Raw genomic sequence first — 15,751 nt, 5'->3', positions numbered from 1 at the left:
CAGAGTTATATAGTTGCTGTAGTGACTGGATGACCCAGAAAACCTAAAATATTTACTGTAGGGTTCTTTACATAAAATATTTGCTGATCAGTGGGAGTGTAGACTTTCCTAGTCTCTTTTTGAAAAGTGCAAGTTGATGGTAAATGAATCTCATCTTGATTCAAATCTTTGTAGTATAAAGATGTTAACAGGTATTATTCAAAAAAGAATTCCTTTTTCAATACATTTTCTTTTCTTTTTTAAAAAATTAAATGCATCATTACTATAGTCTTTCTCAGACCCTTTAATTTGTCATAGTATATTGGACTGGAAGAAGGAGCATACTATTCACCATTTCAAAAATACAGTTGGTTAAGAACCTTTTTTCTATGGAACACTTTCCAGGTCTACTTTTCTTGAGAACACACATTAAGCAATATTGAATTAAGAAATATTGAGCATGGTGGGTTGGTTAGTTTTGTGTGTGTGTGTGTGTGTGTGTGTGTGTGTGTGTGTTTCAGGGTACATGGGTATAACTGTTAAGTCATATCGATCAACAGATAAACAAAATCAAAATGTCTTAGGCCCACTTTCAGTTTAGTGAAACAATATAGGGTTACAGTTTGGGCTGTCTACTGCTTGTTAGTTTTGATTTGTTGTTCAATTTGTAACTTCTGCATTTAAGAGCACTTAACAGAGGAAATGGTTTTACCATATGGAATTGTTTACCCAAAGGAATTGTTAATTTTTTTTTTGTTTCAAATTTTAGTAGACTTGACAAGTACACTGTTCTAATAATGATAATATTTTATTAATTCACCAATTCATTTGTAACTCTGCATGTTTTTATTGTTTTTTAGAATTTAAACAAACAGTCCTTCGACCTTGCAAAAGTCCTATTGAAAAGGACAGTCCAGACTATTGAGGCATGCATTGCCAATGTATGTATTTCTGTCTATATTTATTATATAATTGTGTAATTTTTAATCCATTATACTAATTTATTAGAACCATTGACATACAGATTTATTTATAATATAAATTATTTATTCTACTTAAGAGTAAGTGTGAAGGTATTACTTATGTCAAAATGTGATCAGTGGAAGAAATGCAGCATATCTTCATAAACTTTATTGTCATTGATTTAAAATGGTACAAGATGGCCAGGTGCAGTGATGCACACCTGTAATCCCAGTGACTTGGGAGGCTGAGGCAGGAGGATTGCAAGTTTCTAGACAGCCTCAGCAGTTTAACAAAACCTTATCTCAAAATAAAAAATAAAAGGGGCTGGGGATATAACTCAATATTGAAATGCCTTGGGTTTATTCCCTAGCCAAGGGGAAAAAAAGGTACCAGATAGTTGAAATTATTTTCTGAAAACTCCTACCCTCTCTTCTGCATTTGTATTTGTATTTCTATTTGTCTTATTTCCCAGATATGCTAATCTCTTTCACCTTCTCCCTGCATGTTTATCTGAGTCTGTCTTTATCTATACATTTTCCTCTTTGTGTCTTCTAGATCATTCTTCTGAACCCCCTGTTTCTTCCTCTTGAATAGTTGTTAAATAAATGTTTTTAAAAACTTGAATCGAAGTTTGTTCTTTTTTTTTTTCAATTGAACTATTTGTAATTCTGCTACCTTAATAAAGGAATTAATTCTCTTGCACATTTGTTCATATTCATATCTATTTTAAATTATTTCTCTGTTTTGACTTTTTATTTATAATATGAGTAACTGTAAATGTTCCTTTAACTTAATATATACCCATTTCTCTATTGCCTTGTACTAAGGTTTTCTTCAGTGTTTTCCTTTACAAATCATTGTGAATCTAACATTCATCTGTTGTTGAATATTTATTTTCCTCATATAAAAGACAAATGAGGGTGTAGCATTAGTATTATTTCAATTAGTAAATTAATATTTAATGGATTAAAATATTTTCAGATAGCATGAGTGTAAGTGAAAAGTATCTTTCAACCTCAAATCCTCTGTCCTCAATTTTCAGAAATAACTGTCACTTATAGGTTTCATATAAACTTCAGAGGAAGCATTCTGTGCTCATTTATGTCTGTATTTTATAAAAACTACCTTTCTCATTCTTTCCACAGTTCACATAGTAAATACAAATATCTTTTAACTCTTAATTTATGTTGCTCTTTGAAAGATATTTGGGGATTTGATGATCAAACTTAGGTCCTTGAACACACCAGTCAAGTAGAACCACTGAGTTACACTCCCAGCCCAAGAAGCATGTCATTTTATGATGCAGATATACATATTTATGTTATATGTATACAACTCCCTTTTTCAAATTTTAAAATACAATGCTTTCTGCTAAGTGTGCTTGGAGAGGGTGCAATCTTTTAAATTTGTGTTCCTGATGTTATATATACTTTATTTTCTCTAACACTCTTAAATTATCAACTTATTTCTGCATCATCAACTTTTCTTTCTCTCTATCCTCTGAGTTGAAATGCATTTGATTTTCTCTGGGTATTAACAACATAAACTCATCCCTCATTTAAAATTTTTTTTTAATTACTAAAAATCTTGGGAAAATAAGATCAATTTCTTCAAAATAATTTTTAAATAAAAATCAGAGATTGAGATTTTAATTTTTTCCTATAATGAACTACACAAGCTGTTTAAATTGTTTTATTTTGGTGAAAATTAAGATTCTCAGAAATGTCATCCTTATTTGAAGCACAGCCAAATTTTTCTAACATTCATGATTTAATATTATCTGGAAGTTTATTTCTTTTGCTATTTAAATGACTGTTCTATCACTATTATGTATTAGTGATTCAAACGCCTGTCCTGTATCATCCCCTTCAATTGTATATGTGATAACTGATGCTGTTGTTTTTTTTTTTAAAAACACATGTTCATAGAAAACATTGAAGTTTTAAAATAAAATACATATTTTTGTTTTTAATATTTCCTATAGTTTTTCAATCAAGTCCTGGTGCTGGGAAGATCGTCAGTAAGTGATTTGTCAGAACATGTATTTGATCTGATTCAGGAACTTTTTGCTATAGATCCTCATTTATTATTATCTGTCATGCCGCAGCTTGAATTCAAATTGAAGGTAGGATTGACCAATTTTCAAGCCCTTTAAGCTTTTAAGAAAAAAAAATGTTAATCTGAGAATTTTTCCCTTAACTGTAAAAGAATAAAATGTGAGTTCAATTTATATCCTTTCCTCTAAAGTACACAGTTTTAATCATTTAAATAAAATAATATCTCTCTTCTGGGTAAAAGAAGATTTGATGCTACAAAATTGTAATATACCTGTTTGTTAAATACATACTGATAAACATAGTGACACAAATAATAAATAGATTTGAAAAATGATGTTATCTTTAAAATTTGTAATATACAGTATGTTGTTGTTAAATGGTATTCATTGATTAGTTATATTTTAAAACAGTGAGATTTTAAGCTGAATGCTCAAAGGGCCTCAATTATAACTTTGTAACCCTCTTATGGTATAGGTCAAAGACAGAAATTTTATTAAATGGCTTGGGAGTATATCTGTTTTTTTATTGTTAACTTAACAAGGAATTTCTCTCTTCTCAAAATAAAAACTTGACACTTAATCCCCCATCTTAATTGAACTATAGAAGATAACACTTCAGCTGGGTGCAGTATCACACACTTATAATCCCAGCGGCTTGGGAGGCTGAGGCAGGAGGACTGCAAGTTCAAAGCCAGCCTCAGCAATTTAGCAAGGTGCTTAGCAACTCAGTGAGACCCTGTCTCTAAATAAAATACAAAATAGGATTGGAGATGTGGCTCAGTGGTCAAGTGTCCCTGAGTTCAATCCCTGGGAACCCCCCCCCCAAAAAAAAAATTATTTGATCTTTAATTCAAACTATAATTAGAACCAACATTACATTTCTTTCTTTCTTTTTTTTTTTTTTTTAAAGAAAGAGTGAGAGAGAGAGGGAGAGAGAGAGAGAGAATTTTTTAATATTTATTTTTAAGTACTTGGCGGACACAACATCTTTGTTTTTACGTGGTGCTGAGGATCGAACCCGGGCCGCACGCATGCAAGGCGAGCGCACTACCACTTGAGCCACATCCCCAGCCCCTACATTTCTTTCTTTCGAGATGAGAAATTAAAGATTAAATGTTTTGCAGACTGTTAAAGCAAATAGTTTTTTTTTTTTTTTTAAATGAGAAATTCTTGTTAGGAAAATGTTATCTAGAATAATAATAAATTTTATCTAGAATAAAATAGTTCTTATGAGAAACTGTAGGAAAATGTTATCTAGAATAATAATAAATGTTATTTAGAATAAATAAGGTGTGTTTTGGTCGTCACAATCATCATCATAATCATCATCATCATTTTGGCAATGTGGGTTGAATCCAGAGTTACTCTTTCATGGAACTACATCCCCAGCCCTTTTTATTTTTTCTTTTGATATAAGATCTTGCCAAGTTGCTGAAGGTCTTGCTAAATTGCCTGACTGGCATCAAACTTGCAATCCTCTTGCCTCAACCTCCTTAGTCATTGAGGTTATAGGCATATGCCACCATGCCTGGCTTGGATTTTATTAAAGAGTTTATTTTAACAACATAAACACTTAGTTTCCATACTGAATTTATTTCTGAGTTGTAAGGTATTAAAATATGTTCTCCATCCCATCACACACACACACATACCTATTTGTAGTGTCTGAAGATGTGAAGTCAAGCCTCTAAGCCTTAAATAAAAGACTGCTGTGATATGGTGGGAAAGGAGGGAAGCTATTTTTTCCTAGATTTCCCTTGTGTGCTTAATGTAAACTGGAAGATTCTAAGCTGTAGTGGCTATTCATGCCCCACTTTCTAGGTTCGTGTATCTAAAGCAGAGGTGCTAATAAGCTGAAGTCAGCCTGAAAATATTTTTTTGATACACTTTATTTTTTCAAATCTCTTATTGAGATGGATATGATTTTTAGTTTCTAACAAAGAGTGAATTTAAAAAACCAGGAGATTTTGTTTAAAAGTCCATATGCATTTTCTTTTTTAAAAAATTCAGATTTGGCTGGCACAGTGGCCCACGTCTGTAATCCCAGCTAATCAAGAACCTGAGGCAGGAAAATGCCAAATTCCAGGCTAGCCTTAGTAATTTAGCATGACCTTGTGTAAAAAATTAAAAATATATAGTTCAGTGGTACAGTGTCCCTGGATTCACCCTACCCCACCCTGCCCACACATACACAGAAAGTCAAGTCTGGTTCCACTAAGACTTTATCTTTTATATCACAACAGAATGGCTAGCACTAAGTAGTAGTATCTTAAACTATTTGTAAGCTTTTTAGTTTATCATGGTTCTAATTATTCCTTTAGTTTGTATACCACCTCTTCTTCATTGGTACAATTTGACTTCATACCTGTTTACTCTAAAGGTAATGAATATGAAGTTTTTCATAATTTTTTATTCTGGTTTACTAACCCCATAGTAAGGGGTTAGTAGTAAGTAGTTAACATAAAGTCATTGATCTTTATATTTTTCTATATTAGGTTATTCATGCTTTTTAAAAGTTTAATACTGCATCTAAATAGTAGTAATAGAATATTGTGTTTATTGTCCTAGAACAACAAACAGATGTTATTTCCCATGTTCTTATTCCCTTCTGAAATCCTAGCCTGTACTTTTATTAATTTTCTCATCTGCAGTGAAGAAACTGAGATTTAGATTAGCCTGTGTATTAAGTATTATTATGGTACCTCTTTTTTAGTCAACAGTGTGTGCCAAGCAGATTACCTAGGAAATTTTTATGGCTGTGGTGACGCAGTTTTATCTCTGAATCTATAGACTCCTTTGGTAGTTCGCAGCTCTTGGTTACAGTCCTCTGAGAACAATAAAAATATTTGAGAAAATGCTTCAAAATAAGTTTCTTTGGTTTACTCTGTATTGTAGTCTATGTATGGTCTATGTTATAGGTCCCCACAGTTCGGTTCTCATATTTGTAAAGGATACCCTGGAGTTATACTAGTTAGCAACATTGGCTATAATTCACAGGAAATTTGTCACATTTTACATTTACATTTAAGATTTTTGTTTATGGCAGGGATTGGGAAAGGGAGATTTACATTTATTCACAAGATTTTAAAACATTTTAATATAGTCATATTTAAAGTAAAAATCAGGTATTCACAAAAAGAATGTTTTGAATCAATTGCATTGTAATTAGAAACAGTAGTAAAATTTGTTACCTTTTCAGACTAGGACTAGACAGAATAAAAACTACAGTGGCTTTATTTCTCTTTTTGAAAAGTAATTGGTAAATTGTTAATGTAGAATTTCTCATTTTGTCTCACTTATTAAAATATGTAGCTGTATTTGTAATTCAGTGCATATGTCCCATCTTCATAAGATAATAACTTTGGTTAGATTAATAATACATCAGCTGTACATCAGAAACACAAAATGGTTTTTGCACCAAAAATATGTATCATCATTGTAATCATTCCAACTTTACTCGAGGAATATATTTTAAATTTTACAAACACAGGAGGAGCTAGTTTTCACTTAGTTATGTAATTTCAATCATTTTATAAATGTTAAATGTCACATTATTTGAAATAATTACTGTTTTACTCACAAATAGAATAAAATTTACACTTATTCTAGTATTTGAAATTTAAGAGATAGGTTTAATTTTTCATTAAAAATCAAATTAATTTAAAAAAATCAAATTTTGGCAGGTGTGGTGGCGCACTCCTAAATCCCAGTGGCTTAGGAGGCTGAGGCAGGAGGATCACAAATTCAAAGCCAGCCTCAGCAAAAGCAAGGTTCTAATCAACTCAATGAGACCTGTCTCTAAATGAAATACAAATGGGGCTGAGGATGTGGCTCAGTGGTCAAGTGTCCCTGAGTTCAATCCCCGGTACAAAAAAAATACTAATAATAATTACGCCAGTCAGTAAATTTGGCAGTACCACTTAGCATTGTTGTCACAATTAAGAGAAAATCTTTGTCAGAGAAGATCATTTTGTGATTCATTATGGCAAAGCTAGATTTAATTTTCATTTTTATATCTGTTTGATATAAATGTGTCTGCTTTACCTAGAAAACTTTTATTTCTGAGAGTTAAAATATTCTTAAGGACTAGATTATATTTTCTACTTGAACTTCTATCTTTTCCCATAGAGATTTGTTTGTTCAATATCTGGTATTGCTTTACACAAACATTGTATTTGAACTCCTAAAAAAATTAGTAGTTTTTTTTTTAGGGATTACATTTACTTTCCTAATGAATATGTGAGTTTTAAAAAGAAATTTCACACACCATATGATTTCAAAATAATTTACACTAAAATGTGATGTCAGTAATGAAACTAGAACAGATTTTTTAATTCCTTTTTTAGTACTGGGGATTGAACCTACAGTCCTCTATATCCCTAGACCTTTTTAATTTTTGAGACAGTGCTTTATTAAATCTATATAGAAAGAGAATGCTAAATATTAATTCTAAGGCACAATAATATTTTCAAATAAGGTATATCTAACACACAAGTGCTTATAAACAACAATATTTACTGATTAGAAAGTACATTTATTATAATGATAGCTAATATGTTCTGATGGGAGAATATAAAGTATATAAGACAAAAGACATAATTTTAAAGAAACGTTTTTGAAACAATTTGTTTTAACATGCTAAAACAAAATGATAAAAAAATATAAACATATGTCTGACTAAGAAAACTATTCATTTTATAGATCTAAAACTCTGAGAGATTGTTATTTTGCCACATAATAAATAAAAAATAAACATAAACTTTGCTTGAAAAAAAAAATTTATAAGAGGAAACTATTGGGGAATTTGGCGTAGAAAGCAGACTATACATAAGACTAAAATCCAGAAGCTGAAATAAGAGTGCTTTATTAAATTGCCAAAGCTGGCCTCGAACTTTTGATTCTCCTGTGTCAGCCTCCTAAGTCATTGGGATTACAGGCATGTACCACTAGTCCCAATTTGGAACAGAATTTCATAGCTTATATTGGTTCATTTTAAGAAAATAGGAGACTCTTACCAAAAAATTACTAAATTTGGGGGGTTTTTTGTAATGTGCAAGTCACTTGACCTTTTAGATCCTCTTAAGATTGTTGCTCTTATTAAAATGAGTTTTCCTGAATTGTGATATTTTCAGCATCCTATTCTCCAGTCAGTAGTAGATACTTGGTTAAAATATTGCAAATTAAGATCTTGGGGCTGGTATGGGCAAGACCCGGGTTCGATCCTCAGCACCACATTAAAAAAAAAAGAAATAAAAGCATTGTGTTGTGTCCATCTACACCTAAAAAATAAATATTAAAAAAAAAGATCTTAATCTATATTGATGTTGAACCTTAAATTGAAGGACAGAATTCTTATAAAGAAAGTTTATTAGGGCTGGAATTATGTGCAGCTTGGTCCTTTACAAATTTTTTTTTCCCTAGAGCCTTAGTATCAGAAATGGATGAAGTATCTTTACATTTTTACAATGTGTATACCAATGTAAGATTATAAATAAGCAGTGAAGGGCTGGGGCTATAGCTCAGTGGCAAAAGCGCTTTCCTAGCATGATTGAGGCACTGGGTTCAATCCTCAGTACCACATAAAAATTAACAAAATAAAGGCATTCTGTCCATCTACAACTACAAAACAAAAAATTTTAAAAAATAAGCTAAATTTGCAAATGGGAAAACATCAGATAAGATCAAAGTGCCAGATGATCTCACTTGGAATAAATTTTGCATAGTAAATAAGAGCATATGATATTTTAAAATATTCAGGGGCTGGAGATGTGGCTCAAGCGGTAGCGCGCTTGCCTGGCATGCGTGCGGACCGGGTTCGATCCTCAGCACCACATACAGAAAAAGATGTTGTGTCCGCCAAATACTAAAAAATAAATATTACAATTCTAAAAAAAATAAATAATAAATAAAATATTCAAAATTATAAGCAGAAATATGAAGTTGTGGGCTGCAGCTGTAGCTCAGAGGTAGAGCACTTGTCTAGCATGTGTGAGTCACTGGGTTTGATCCTCAGCACCACATTTTTTTTAAAAAAAGGCATTCTGTCCATACAAAACTACCAAAAAAGTTTTTTTTTTTTTTAATGAAGTTGTATGTTTGGGGTAATATTTCATTTTTTTGTAGTCGGAACAGTAAAACTCAAAAGCTTCATTTATTTTCTCTTTTCCCTTTGTAGAGCAATGATGGAGAAGAACGATTAGCTGTTGTTCGACTTCTAGCTAAATTATTTGGATCTAAAGATTCTGATTTGGCCACACAGAATCGACCTCTTTGGCAATGTTTTCTTGGACGGTAAGAGAACATGAAATTCAGATTTATGTATTTTGGGGCCTATTCAGTAGGGTCCACTTGATTATAACTACACATACCAAAACTTGAATTAAAGTTTGTTGGTTTCATTAGCATTATTCTAAAAAGTGTCTTGGAATAGTTAGACATCATCTCAGGATGTGCTAAAAACTTGAGTTTTTTAAATAAACTTTTCAGGTGAAACCACTAGTCCCGTGTGAAGAATCTGGTATTTTTATCTAATTGTATGATGAGTTTTCAAATAATTTGGTATAATTGTATGACTATGAGATGAAAAATATTATTGCTCTTAAATTCTTTTTAAAGTTTCTCAAGAACATAGAGTGATTAAATTTTACTTGATAAGGTTGAAAAATCTATGAAATTTATTAAATTCTTCCTCACATTTCATTTACATGATCCTTTGGTTTCAAAGGTTGATTTAAAAGTAGATATTTAGTATTAGTATTTTGGGGAACATTTGAGATTCATCATTAATTCAACTGATTTTTGAAGATGGACTCATTTAGAATAAATTTACTATAATAATCCTGTGTTCTGTGAAATCTCTGACAATGACATAATGATATCTCAGCAGTTACTTGCTGAGAACAAACCATCTTTAAGGACTTAAAAGAAGACCTGAATATTTGAATAATTAACCTTGATTCCAGAATAGGTTATAATAGAGGCAATAAAGCAACTGCACTTAGAAGGTTCCAGAAAAGGTATTCCCTATCCTAGTGATTGACATCAGTATTTATTGCAAATCATTCAAGCAAAAATGCAAGAATGTATTTTTCACTTAGTTCTTGTAAGATCAAAATCAGCATATGGGTTTTTAAACACATCATTTTATATTTACTGGTGTATCACTCTGGTGATGTGTCAGTGATTTATAGAAACAAAGAGGTTATATTTTATCTGTTCTGAATTTTATTTAATTGTAATGTTAAGTGTTTTTATACTTTGCTTGATCAAAAATTTTTTTCTTTGACAGTTGAAAAATTATAAATCCTAAATGTAAGATTATATTAAAATACAAAGATTAGCTCTGCATAAGAAAGTTGGAGGCTATAGACATTAGGAAATTTATTCAATGAGTTTACTTGAATATTTTATGAACTCATTTCAAAAATTTAAAAATTACCTTTTATTTAACATCACATTATTATCCCCACCCAAACCCCCCTGTGCTGTGGATTGAACCCAGGGCCTTGCATCTGCTAAGCATGTATACTACCAATGAGCAATACCCCCATCCCAAAATCACATTATTTCTCAGTAATAAATATATTTTTAAAAGTTGCCCAGTCTATTTTAAATTTGAATTCCAAAGCTTATCCTTATTATATATCATGTTGAATTTCATATTAACTGAATTCATATATTGCTGGGCATGCTGGTTGTGGTGGTGATGGGGATGGTGGTGGTGGTGGTGCACATCTATAATCCCACTGCGGGTGGTCAGGCAGGAGGATCAAAAATTCAAGGCTAGCCTTAGAATTCTAGTAAGGCCCTAAGCAACTTTGCGAGACTGTGTCTCCAAATAAAAAACAAAAAGGGCTGGGGATGTAGCTCAGTGGTAAAGCGCCTCTGTGTTCAATCCCCTGTACCAAAAAAGAAAAGAAAAAAAAAAAAAGCATTTTACCACAAGTGAGTCCCAGACGGATGAGGAAAGATGACTCATTTTTATTCACTCTTATTTCAGCCTCTGGATTTTAGTCTGATGTATGGTCTGCTTTCTACGCCAAATTCCCCAATAGTTTCCTCTTATAAATTTTTTTTCCAAGCAAAGTTTATGTTTATTTTTTATTTATTACGTGGCAAAATAATAATCTCTCAGAGTTTTAGATCTATAAAATGAATAGTTTTCTTAGTCAGACATATGTTTATATTTTTTTATCATTTTGTTTTAGCATGTTAAAACAAATTGTTTCAAAAACGTTTCTTTAAAATTATGTCTTTTGTCTTATATACTTTATATTCTCCCATCAGAACATATTAGCTATCATTATAATAAATGTACTTTCTAATCAGTAAATATTGTTGTTTATAAGCACTTGTGTGTTAGATATACCTTATTTGAAAATATTATTGTGCCTTAGAATTAATATTTAGCAATCTCTTTCTATATAGATTTAATGACATTCATGTTCCTGTGAGATTAGAAAGTGTGAAATTTGCCAGTCATTGTTTAATGAATCACCCAGATTTAGCAAAAGATCTCACAGGTAAGCTATCTGGTTTATTGCAAATGAAGTAATTACAGAAATAAAGTTTACATGCAGGCAAAGATCTAACTTCAGTTTCTGAGAAGATTTTTAATTCTAGCAAGATTTCAGGTCGCTATTTCTCATGCCCTAGGAAATGATTATATGCTTTATAAAATAAAATTACATTCAAAATCTTTGTTGTTTTGATCCTTTTGAATTTTTTAGGAAAAAAGAAATGTTTTAAGGAAATAGATTTGGGCACAAATCATTATATTTATATAATTAAGTATAGTAACATACAATAATAAGTAGGAAAGCGGTTGTTTTCTGAATTAAACTAAAATTTGTTTCTTCACTTGAACATAGAGCTTTTAAAGCTACACATTTGATTGTAGCAAATAGGTGGCGTCTATCAAAGTTCTGTTGTTTATAAAAAACAGAAGAAATGACACTTTTTACCTTGATTTACTTTGCATTATAAGTTGTTCAGGATTTGTTTGTTTGTTTATACCAGGGAGTCATTTAACAACTAAGCCACATCCCCAGCCCTTTAAAAAAAAAAATTAGTTATTGATGGATCTTTATCTTATTTATTTATTTATATGCGGTGCTGAGGAATGAACCCAATGCCTCACACATGCTAGGCAAGTGCTCTACTACTGAGCCACAACCCCAGCCTCCCCCAGCCCTTTTAAATATTTTATTTAGAGACAGGTTCTCACTAAGTTGCTAGCGGCCTCACCAAGTTGCTGAGGCTGGCTTTGAACTCACAGTCTTTCTGCCTCAGCCTTCCAAGCCACTGGGATTACAGGCATGGACCACTATGCCCAGCCTATTCAGGAATTGTTTTAAAAAGATTACAAAATATTCTGGATTTTAATGGTGTAGGTATATACCTATCAGCTAACTTGTTAAGCATTTTTACTATTCTTCAAGTCTTTTAATTTGTAACTGCAAATCTAAACTGTATAAATCTCATACTGTGTTGTAATTCAACTTTTCCACTAAAATAACCTTATTTATTAAGATGTGCTAATGCAGATTTGTGATTATTACAGAGTACTGGTGTCTTAAAAATTATTTTGATTCATGCCACATTTTACAGACATTGTCTTAGTATGAACAAATGCTAAAAGCATTAGTCTTTTCTATCATTCTGAATCATGACAAATTACATAGCTCACATGGAGCTTAAGTTTTTTTTCTTATTACAGAATATTTGAAGGTTAGATCACATGATCCAGAAGAAGCTATTCGTCATGATGTCATTGTTACTATAATAACAGCAGCCAAAAGAGACCTTGCCTTAGTAAATGATCAGCTGCTTGGATTTGTAAGGGAAAGAACACTGGATAAACGGGTAAAATCTGAGGAATTTTATTCTTCCTTATTTTACTGTGTTTTATTTGTTAAATACAATTGGTATTATTTTCTATAGTAAGAATTATTATCCATAATAACAAAGCTTTTCTGCTTGAAAATCAGATTAATGACAATGCTAAATAGATTTTTATTTCTTGTACATATTAATTACCTTTGAGTACATTGGATTCTAGAGTTTTTCACATCTTAGTTATGGTTTCTATTTTATCATTTTCCTTTATAAAAGAACAGGTAAATTAGGGCTGGGTTTGTGACTCAGAGAGAGAATATTTGCCTAGTATGCGTGAGGTACTACGTTTGATCCTCAGCACCACATAAAAATAAAATAAAGGTATTTCGTCCACCTACAACTAAAAAAAAAAAAAAAGAAGAAGTTTTTTTTTAAATAAAAGATAAATTAAAAGTTTTATTCTATTTTTTCTCACATATGATAAGTTTGTAAACAGTAACTTATCAATCTGTTTCTCATTTATTACAACCTGATATAACTTAGCTGGGTCTGTCATTGTTTGAGTAAAAATACCATCATACTTACTAAGAAAGTGATATTTCCACCTGGGTTTGGTGTTGCACACTTGTAATCCCAGGAATTCAGGAGGCTGAGGCAGGAGAATGCCAAGTTCAAGGCCAGCCTCAGCAGCAACTTAGCAAAATCCTGTCTCAAAAACATCTGAGATAATTTTTCCATTTGGTCTCTTTAGAAATATGAATTGATGAGGAAAAGTAATACTAAAAACAGAAATAGCAGTTGCTAAGAAATAGCACTGTCCCCCATAAGTAAGAGTCTGTTATGCAAAGCAGGCTGATTAACATCTTTAACAAAATTGCCTTGCAGTTTGCAATTTTATTTTATATAATTGATAATCAAATTTCCTGTTGAAAATTATAGTTTAGCTATAATTTTACGGTAGAGAAGAAGTTGGTTTTGAGTAGTCTTTATGCTCTTTTTTTTAAAATAATTATAAGAGGCTGGGCAGGGGGCTGGGGTTCTGGCTCAGTGTTAGAGCACTTGTCTGCCATGTGTGAAGCACTGGGTTCAAGTCTCAGCACCACATATAAATAAGTAAGTAATAAAGGTCCATCAACAACTAAAAAAAAAACCCATATAATCTTTAAAAAAAAAAAAAAAAAATAGGCTGGGCAGGATGGCACCTGGCTATAATTGGGAGGCTGGAGAGGGAGGATTGCAAATTCGAGGCCAACCTCAGCAACTTAGTAAGACCCTATCTCAAAACAAAAATTAAGAACTAAGGATGTATCTGTGGTACTGCACCCCAGGTTCAATTCTCAGTAGAAGGAAAAAAGTTAAAAATAAAAGTCATAAGAGGCAGATGTTTTAATGGACATTGGCCAGGCGCCACGGCACTTGCCGGTCATCCCATTGATTTGGGGTATCAAGGCAAGAGGATCACAAATTCAAGGCCAATCTGTGTAAATAAGCAAGATGCAGTATCAAAATTAAAAAACAAAAAGTGTGGGTTGGGGATGTACCTCACTGGTAGAGTGCCTCTGGGTTCAATACCCATTACCAAAAAACCCCACTGTTTAGCTTGTTTAACTGTGTTAATAATTCTAACTTTGAAGATTTTTTTTTATCTTTAACTTAAATGACTCTACCTTGTTGTTAATTGGCATTGCCCTCTTTTCTTTCCATATGTTATTGCCACTCATGTAATATCTTCCTTCTAGAAAGATTTCACTCCTATTAATGTTTCATAGTTTCAAAAGGAATTGAATAAATGACTCTTCTTAACTGAAACTACATTATGTTCTATTAGACATTTAAGACCGGAATTTTGGACTAATAAGTTACATAGTAGCCATTTTAACAATTGTTTTCTCCTATATAAAAGGGGGCCAGGAATTAATCTTATATTTCATGGTACACAGTTTTTGGTTTAAGTGATATCAGAAGGCATCCATGTGAGGCATGTTGGTGCATGACTGTAATTTTAGTGACTTGGAGGCTAAGACAGGAGGCTAGCCTAGGCAATTTAGTGAGACCTTATCAAAATTTTTAAAAATAAGCAAGGCATCTGTTAACCTGTTGTATAGGAATGAAGTATTATTCCATCCACTAAGTTGGCAAAAAATGAAAAAATCTCCCCTCACCATTTTTTTAAAGAGAAATACATTTTTGGTTATTGTTTTTTCTTAGATCTTGGCATAGTCTTCATGTTAAGTTTTTTGGTGCTGAGATCAAACCCAGGGCCTCACACATACTAGGCAAATGCTGTACCACTGAGCTCCACTACCAGCACTCATGTTAGGTTTTTAACGGTCTCTCTTCTTTTTTCTTTTTCCTGTCTGCCTTCCTCTTAACACCATTCTTTCCTTCTCTAGTAACCCTTTCATAACAGCCTCTAGAAATCCCCGGAGTCTTTTCACTAACTAGGACATGCTATGTATGTAAATCATTTGTCTACAAAGTAAGACAAGATGATGATAAAGAATAAGATGATCACTGAAGTTCTTTCCAACGTTGTAGTCTCAGTATCCTTTTTTTAAAATATATATTTTTAGTTGTAGATGGACAAGATACCTTTTATTTATTTTTATGTGGTGCTGAGGATCAAACCCATTGCCTCACACATGTGATGCAAGTGCTCCACCACTGAGTTACAGCCCCAACCCTAGACTCAGTATTCTTGATATTGAATGAACTTTGTTCTTCTTATTCTGGGTTAACATCAGAAAGCATATAATTGAGAACTAAAACATTATAGGTTTTTGTTTGTAGAATGAAATATTCCTTTGTCTTTTACATTTAAAATTGGACATATATTTTTTTTCTTTAATTTAGAGAATCAAATGATATATTTAGTAGGATTTACTGTTGCTTTGCTCTGTATGGAAATAAAAAATT

General features: G+C 31.9%; 1 protein-coding gene across 6 annotated transcripts in view; it reads left to right on the top strand.

Moving 5' to 3' along the window:
* The window catches only part of Pds5a (PDS5 cohesin associated factor A), a 143,396-nt gene that overhangs the window by 60,603 nt on the left and 67,042 nt on the right, over positions 1 to 15,751 (top strand). For all 6 annotated transcript variants that reach the window (XM_076863804.2, XM_076863801.2, XM_076863803.2 and 3 more), the window contains exons 7-11: positions 840 to 920; positions 2,927 to 3,067; positions 9,174 to 9,289; positions 11,426 to 11,520; positions 12,717 to 12,862. In XM_076863804.2, the coding sequence (XP_076719919.1) occupies positions 840 to 920; positions 2,927 to 3,067; positions 9,174 to 9,289; positions 11,426 to 11,520; positions 12,717 to 12,862 (579 nt within the window). The remainder of the gene's footprint in view (positions 1 to 839; positions 921 to 2,926; positions 3,068 to 9,173; positions 9,290 to 11,425; positions 11,521 to 12,716; positions 12,863 to 15,751) is intronic.

This window comes from Callospermophilus lateralis, chromosome 8 (assembly GCF_048772815.1).
Source record: "Callospermophilus lateralis isolate mCalLat2 chromosome 8, mCalLat2.hap1, whole genome shotgun sequence".
Lineage (NCBI taxonomy): Eukaryota > Metazoa > Chordata > Mammalia > Rodentia > Sciuridae > Callospermophilus > Callospermophilus lateralis.
This window is presented reverse-complemented; position numbering and strand designations above follow the sequence as displayed.